Source organism: Protobothrops mucrosquamatus, unplaced genomic scaffold, assembly GCF_001527695.2.
Source record: "Protobothrops mucrosquamatus isolate PMUCROS unplaced genomic scaffold, P.Mucros_1.0 scaffold10631, whole genome shotgun sequence".
NCBI classification, from domain to species: Eukaryota; Metazoa; Chordata; class Lepidosauria; order Squamata; family Viperidae; genus Protobothrops; species Protobothrops mucrosquamatus.
This window is the reverse complement of record NW_015396417.1, coordinates 1-8,305: the sequence shown is the minus strand read 5'-3', so window position 1 is coordinate 8,305 and position 8,305 is coordinate 1. Positions and strand designations below refer to the sequence as shown.

At 45.7% G+C, this 8,305-nt stretch overlaps 1 protein-coding gene across 1 annotated transcript; it reads right to left on the bottom strand.

Moving 5' to 3' along the window:
• Window positions 1-6,397: 6,397 nt before the first annotated feature.
• Window positions 6,398-7,878, bottom strand: LOC107301199 (phospholipase DDHD2-like; the record flags this gene model as incomplete). The annotated part of the gene is made up of 3 exons (XM_015830456.1): window positions 6,398-6,479; window positions 6,894-7,056; window positions 7,705-7,878. Coding segments are annotated over 3 exons (419 nt in total), but the record flags the coding sequence as incomplete, so codon positions are not given.
• Window positions 7,879-8,305: the final 427 nt, after the last annotated feature.

Sequence of the window (8,305 nt, the reverse complement as noted above, 5' to 3'; positions counted from 1 at the left end):
GAACCATGTTTTTTGAGTTTCACGATGGCAGGAACCTTGCGAGGAATGGACGGACAAAAGAAACTCCACACATTTCTATTTAACTCAAATAGAATAAGAGTCACCAGGGCCCTTCTCCAGTGGGGCATCTAATAACTTTCCGTCATGTGTTAAAACTGTTTTTGAAGCATGGGCTTCGGTGGTGATGTCGAGGGCTTTGGAGTCTTAATTTGTACAACACTGGTCTAAAGAAAGGAACAGAGGGAGTGGAATCCTCCCTCTCTGCCAAAACTCCTACTCAACTTAGGCCACTTTCTCCGCCCCTTCCCTGCCAGTTGTAATGATATGGCAAATTTCACTGCAAATCGTAATGGCCCAAATTGTTATTTTATGGCTGTTTTGAGGTGGGAGTAGCATGTAAACCCTAAAAGGAGTTCCCTGTGGATTTTATTCTGCTAGTCATTGCCAACTATAGGAGGGAGTGCTTATCTCAGTTTCAAGCCCATTGAGCCAGCACTGTCCAAAGACATTCTTGCAGCCAGGTGGCCAGCATGACCCCGTGGAGTGCTGTTCCTTTCCCACCCAAGTGGACTTATTTTATCGACTCACACGTGCCTGCTTTTGAACTGCTAGACGGGCAGGAGGTGGGGCGAGGACGGGAGCTCACCCTGTCGCGTGGCGCTCGGGTCTTGACCTTAGGCTGCCGGTTTTCCAGCTGACAAACCCAGCGTCTTTTAACAGCCGAGCCACCAAGACCGCCCAAGCGCTAAAAGGGGATAAATCAGTTTCAAAACCAAATCAGCCCGCCTCCTAGCGCTGGGAAAAAACCCCAACCAGCTCTGCCTTCCTTGGTGGCATGGCGCCCCCCCTGCGCAAAATTAAGACCATTGCTTGGCTACCAAAGCTTAACTTGGGTTGATATCCAGATGATGTGTTTAGATCAGTGGTTCTCAACCTGTGGGTCGGGACCCCATTTGGGGTCGATCGACCATTTCACAGGGGTCGCCAAGCAAGGCTGTCCGCCATTTTTTTTGTCCGCCATTTTTTTCCCCATTTTCCGGCGGGTGCCTTACCTCCCTTGGGCTGGGCCAGCTGGTGGTCGGCCTGCTCCGTCTCTGCCGCTTGCCAGCTACGCCTCGGCCGGCGCAGGGGGCGGAACCACGCATGCGTGGCGCTCCCGGGCAGGGAAAGTCCTCGACTTACGACCGGTTGGGTATCCTCGACTTACGATCGGTTTAGTCCTTGACTTACAACCGGTTGGGGTCGCGGCATTAAAAAGGTTGAGAACCACTGGTTTGGATGTTGATCCTCGTATTCTTTTGTTCCTTTTAAGATGTGCTGGTTGGCTCTGGAATGGGATTCACCTTCGCATATCTCTGCTACAGACAGCATTATCCTCCACTGACGGACCCCAAATGCCACCAGCCACTGCAGCAAGGATCCAAGATATCTTCTCCGGAGAGGCAAAAGCTGACAGTTTCTGGCTTCAACCTAGATGTATGAAGAAGGACTCAGGGGTTTCCGTTCTCTGTATTTGCAGACTCGAGGGGGGGGGGGGAGAGCTTAAATCATCCATGTTCTGCTTTGCTCAAAGGCCAGACTGGGAAGAGGAGGTAGGGGGAGAGCCATCAGTGTTGGACGTATAGCAGCCTGATTGAAACTCAGGGCCTTTATCTCTTCCCCTTCATCACCCAGATGTGGCCAAGAGAGTGAGTGTTTTCCAGGACAGAAAAATTGCACCGTTTGGGTTGATTTATTATTATTTTTTGGGTGGCCAATTCATGTCTGCCAACATGGAACCATTCCTCATCCGATTACAATAGAGCAGGGGTAGTCAACCTTGGCTCTTTTATGACTCGTGGACTTCAACTCCCAGAATTCCTGAGCCAGCTAAGCTGGCTCAGGAATTCTGGGAATTGAAGTCCACGAGTCATAAAAGAGCCAAGGTTGACTACCCCTGCAATAGAGCAACAAAAGGAGTTTGGTCCATCCCCTCGTCGTAATGCCAGGCGTCGCTCTTGAGTTTAAATGCCTATAAACTTGACGTCACATGATCTCAGCTAGCGTACAGTCTTGAGGTACGTACCACAGGAGAGGTCAGGCATCTTTTCCCAGGATGCCCTGGGTCCATTCCTGTCCGTCCAAAGATAGATGGGTACAATTTTTAGTCGTTTTCTCCACGAAACTCTGCTTTGAAATAATAGCATGGGGTGATGGCGGTGATGACGTATACTCTTTCAGGATTCAGTCATTTTGGGAAACAAAACCCCAGCCTTTTTTTTTTTTTTTTTAACAAACAGACCAGTAGCTCAACCATTCACCAAGGAGATTGACATGCATTGAAACAGGTATAAAGGTAGACGTCCTCAATCCAGACCTGTGCATTTGTTCTGTTTTTCTGCTACCTCTTTAAGAATAATTACAAAGGTGTCTCCAACATTTGCCACTGCGGTGTAATATTTAAGGGAGTCAAAATTAAATCTAGGAAACTAATTATATTAATTGCATAATTATTTGTCTTGCGGCGTGCCACCCTTCTTGCAGTTCACTCAAGGCTTGGATATACTTTTTCTATATATTTATGGCAATATTTTTAGTTTCGCATCCTCTACCGCAGTGGTTCTCAACCTTTTTAATGGTCGAGGACTAAACTGGTCGTAAGTCGAGGATTAAACCGGTCGTAAGTCGAGGACTACCCAACCAGTCATAGGTCGAGGACTTTCCCTGCCCGGGAGTGCCGCGCATGCGTGGTTCCGCCCCCTGCGCCGGCCGAGGCATAGCTGGCAAGCGGCAGAGACGGAGCAGGCCGACCACCAGCTGGCCCAGCCCAAGGGAGGTAAGGCACCCGCCGGAAAAGGGGAAAAAAATGGCGGACAGCCTTGCTTGGCGACCCCCGTGAAATGGTCGATCGACCCCAAATGGGGTCGCGACCCATAGGTTGAGAACCGCTGCTCTACCATTGCATCGCTCAGCAAAAAGCTTGATCCTCAGCAGTGCAAATGGATATTGATTCGAAACAGCCTGATGGCTCAAAGCACGTTAGCCATTACACACTTCCATTTTGAGCCTTGCTTCTTTTAGGGGGGTTTTGGATGGCTTCGCACCACTGCTGTTCCTAAGCTACTAAAAGTAAAGATTTCCCGGTCGGTTGTGTCTGATTCTAGGGTACGGTGCTTATCTCCGTTTCTTGGTTGAGGGAGGCAGAGTTGTCTATGGTCATGTGGCACTGAACGCTGTTATCTTCCCATTAATCTACTTGTATTTGCATGCTTTTGAACTGCTCGACCTGGGGCGCTGTTGCACGGGGCTCAGGTCTGGAACCTGAATTGTCAGCTCTCCAGCTGACGAGCTCAGCGTCTTTAACCATTTTCCACTCCTGGTTAAAGATAAATAGGGTAAGAACTTTCCTAAAAGGAAGCAATTTTTTAAAAAAAGTCTACTTAGTTCCCACCGATACTCGTACCACAATACATTTGGTTGATTGTGGTGGAATGTTTTATAGCTCAGAACTAATTTGTTACCTCTTGGGTCTCTCAACTAGTTCTCAGCTTGCAGTTTTGTCCATTTATCCTACTGTAACATGCTCCCATTTTTCAAAGGTATTTCCTTAGCTGGAAAAAGACCCAAAGTTCAGTTTATCCATGTCCTTACCCGCGTACTTTGTTTTTAATCTTGGGGTCATTGGATGCAGATGTTTTCATGGGATATTGCCATTCTAAGATCAGAAATTATGATTCTTGGTTTTTTTTATACTATTTATACCATACAGCAGAACGCTAGTAGACACAGTCTAGGGTGAAATGTTTTTCTACCATAGATAGATATAACAATTGCAAAACTTTACAGAATAGCCACATTGTGCAGCACAACAGCACTCGGGTATTTTTTAAGGTAAATGTGGTTGCATCGTGAGATTAATCCTACACATCCTTAAATCTCATTTGAACACCCGATGAACAGCCAGTCTATGGATGATGATCTTACTGCCTTAACAAGATGAAACCACTTGAGATCACTAAGATTACTGTATAAGTCGTCAATCCTAATGATTTAGCAACTGTGCTAATTAGAATGACAGATAAAGAGGCCTAACAGTCTGTTGAGGTTCTCCTTTGCAAAGATCAATAAATTCACCAAAGGCAGACAGCTACTGGAAAAAAGTTAAATAACTTTTTTTTTTTTTAAAAAAAAAAGGTAATATTTTACAAAGTGCATTAACTTCCAACTGCTTGACTTTTCCTATTGATGCTCCAATTGAGAATTTGGTCACGTCAAACGGCATTCTGTTCAGCCACAAGTATATAGCGCAAGGGGCTGGAAAATTCAATGATGCAATGACAGCGCAAACACAACGAGGAGAACAACTAAGTCTCTGGCACAGAATAAGAATACACAAAAGTGAATAGAGTGTGGTGTGATCACATCTCACTTGTAAACCTGCTGCTTGCTGCTTCCTTGGTCAAGGCTTTCTTGAAAAGAGGAAGACAGTTGTGGAGACTACAACGTTTTGTAAATGTATGTGCGGTATGTGAAAAGCAACTGACCACAAGTCGTGCAACAATTGCAGGGCCCAACATACATAACACCATGAAATCACAGGTGTGTTCCACAACTAACCAGCCAAGATTGTGTTGAGCCATGCATTCAATTTACATTCTGGAAGACTAAACCAGCAATGTGAATTGACTGTCCAAGTGGTCAGCCAATCACCCTGGTAAAATTGCTGGTATAGAGCTGCCCTCATCTGGTGTCTGAATAAACAATCTACTGTTCAATTACTATGTGGCCAGTGGTTTCTAGGATATGACCTCATTCTTCAGATGCTTTCAAGGACCTAGTTGCATGCATTGAAACAACAGCATATCAAGCTGCTGCTGCTGTTTGTATGAAGTTTGGCACCTCCCACATCAGAATGTAAACACAGCTTCTACAACAGTGTTTACATTATAACAACACATGGAGAGAAATGATTCATCCGTATCCTCATTGTGAACAAGATCAAATTTACAAGCTTTGCCACTTCCTTCCCAGGTAAGTAATTATATACTTTCCCTGCTTTAGAAAAGCAGAACGATAGATCGCTGTTGCTGGCATGATCATCGTGACCGCCATAATCATTTCAGAGAAGAATGGACTTGGCTTGCCCATCTTCTCTGCTCTGGCCTTGAGCCCTTTCTTGGGTCAATCAGCAGCAGGAATAAGATCACACAAAACAAAAATGAAATCCCCACAAACAATCTTAACATCTAACACTCAGTGTGGCCTCAGAAGAAGTGCTTCTAAAAATCAAAAATCCTTCACTGCCCATCACTCATCTTGAGGTTTTTCTAATGGAGACAAGATGTGAAATTCTAGCACCAATTTCAAGTCTTGACTAGTGCATAAACTGAAGGTGACACAACTGGTGTTGTACCAGATCTAAAGACACATGGGCTGTAGACAGAAAATGCAGATCGGTTAATTCACAAGGGCCTGTATATACCAGGAATCGGACAGGATCTCGATGCGCACTACCATCCCTGAATAGGATACTGAGTTTTCCAGAGTTCCAGACTGCGAGGAAGAAGCATGTTGGGCACATCGGACAAAAGAAGAGGAAGGTGACACAGGGCATCTGTAAAACATAATGAAACAACATAGCGCGTCAGCCATATTAGGTTAGCTTTTCATTGAAGGCAACAGATCTTGGAGATGATCTGATTCAAGGAAAACATTATAGAAGGGATAAAAGATACCCAGGAGGATAATTTCTAAATCATCTGGTGTTTTTTTTGTCTTTTTCTCAAAAGGTAGCCAGTGTTGTGATTCCTCGCCAGCCTGTGGATCCGGCAGCTGAGTCTGAGGACTCAGAGAAGGAGGAGGAGGGGCCTGGAGTGACATCAGAGTCAGAGGAAGGCTCTGAGGAGCTCCAAGACTTACAGTCGGACAAGGAGCCTGGCCCCTCCACTCGCGCTCAGGCTGAGACACAGCTGTGCTGGGAGCCTGAGTTGGACAGTGATGAACAGTTGGGACAAATCCCGGATGCACGAAGGCGCAGGCAAGAGAACCGAGTAGGACAGAGGAATGCAATGGGGTGGCTCCAAAGGCAAAGGAGAAGGTATTAGAAAGCCACGCCTTGGCTGAATTATAAAAAGGAAGGTATGGGAGGTGCTGGTTGCCAAAGGCAACCGTTCGTGTTGAGGATCTGTGAACTGTGTTTGTTTGCCTTGGACATTGACTCAGGTCTGTGAGAATAAAAGGGGTTGGTTTTTTTCTTGCGGTTCCTGCCTGTTTCTTGGAAGAGGGGTTTCTCCTGGTGAACGTAACAAGGACTCGCGTAGGCTGGGACAGAACAGCCAGAGTCAACTGGGCTCAAATCAGAAAAACAAATAGACTCACGTATTTGGTATCCAGAGTTGTGCAGCTGGTCAGCTTGACTCTACAAGAGGGGCTGATCCATGCTGATGCCCTTGGTTTGATAAATCTCTTTCAACAACAATAATATTGTGTCCTCTGACTCCCTAGAAGGAGGGATAGAAAAAAAGGAAAAAGAGAAAGAAAGAATAGCTATTCGTGATCGATTACACACTGGCAACAATACAATACAAAGGAGGAAGATACATAGTCACAAGCCTCTTGGAAGAAGAACAGGAATGATGGAGAAGATGAAAGGCAATACCGTCTTCTTCAACTGCCACCTTGCGTGACAAGTCAGGTGAAAGGACAACCTAGCTGGAAGGGTTCAGTTGGCTGATCTAGATGGCTAGGCTGATGTCCTCTCCTTCCTTCCTGGCTCTGTGTGTGTCCTTCCCAAAGCTGCACACTTAATGGAAGACAGTGACCTTCCCAGATGTTCCTTGGTGTTTGATGACAGCCCCCATCCAGAAAAAACTATTGGGCACCAGATCAGGATTAGCCCCCTAGGCAGAACTTACCAGTAGCATAAATGGCCTTGCAGTGCAAATAAATACTCGTTAAAGCTTTCGATGGGTTTCTCCTGAAGCACGTAGTCAATGCGATGGCCCCCATTCAGCAGCCCCACATTAACTGGAGGTGGATCCTCTTTTGCTGATGTGGTTGGTTCCTCTGGTTTCTCCTCTGTATTTATATGGAAGAAAGCTGAATCAACACACTTGCAACCAGTGAACAGGCCACTTAAGCTAAGTTCATCCTTAATTTTCCTGCCTAAGGCAACGTGGCAGCTCAGTCTTACAGGGGTCTCCAATCTTGGCAACGTTTAAGACTTGTGGACTCTCAGAATTCCTCAGCCAGCCATGGGAGTTGAACTCCTCAGCCAGAATCCTAGGAGCTGAAGTCCACAAGTCTTAAAAGTTGCCAATATTCTAGAAAGCCCTTCCTTCAGACAACACTAAAAAGAAGTGGCAACTCTTAGCCACAAGTACCTAGATGGCAATTTCAGCTGAAGAGTTACAGTGCTCCGTGCCCAGATCTGGAAATTGCCCAACGCAATCCTCGGGCCATTAGTTCTCTCTTCACTCAATAGAGCAGAAGGAGCCCCACCTGATGCCAAGGAGACCCTTAGGAAACTCATAAACTCTCAAATGTAACCCACTGAATCAACAAATTCATTTTGCACTATTTACCCCAAACCTTTATTGCAACAGGAGTTTTGTAACTGGGAAGCCGAAGCCAAGAACAGCCGCAAAGCAACACAAAATATTTTCCTTTGCATGCACCAAAGGTAACCAAACTCTCTTGAGTGTGCAAATCACAATTTAAACCAACCAGGTTGCTTCTCCATGCTGGTTTCAGCTTCCGATTCCTGTTCCACGTCTCCGGTGGCTCCTGCCTCCACAGCTGGCAATGAAGTTCTGGTGAAGGACTGCCAAGCGGTCCTCAAGGAGCCCAACAAGTTATTTTTCAGGTCCATGCTCATCCGAGTGAGGCCTTCCTTCAATTCTGGAAAAATAAAGGGAAAAAATTCAAAACTAGAAAAAAAAAAACCCCACGATCACGTGGATGTGCAACTTAAATGCAGGTTTTAGACTGATGTCTCTGGAGGTTCTCATTCATCCAGGTAATGGTTGTCCCAAAGGTGCTTTTATTTTAAAGGCAACTAGACTGATTTGCTTCTCATCCAAGACGCTTCTTCAATTCTAACTAACTGGTGGGGAATGGAAAGGATTCATACTCTCTGCAATCAGACGGTTGGGCCAGGTTCTAGATTTGTTTGCTACTGAAAAAGCCTGTCATGCTAAATCAGTGCTGCTCAACCCTGGCAACTTTAAAGATGTGTGGACTTCAACTCCCAGAATTCCCCAGCCAGTATGCATATCTTTGCAAGCGTCCCTTCATAAATTATAGGGAAAATTCTGAGAAAGTGACT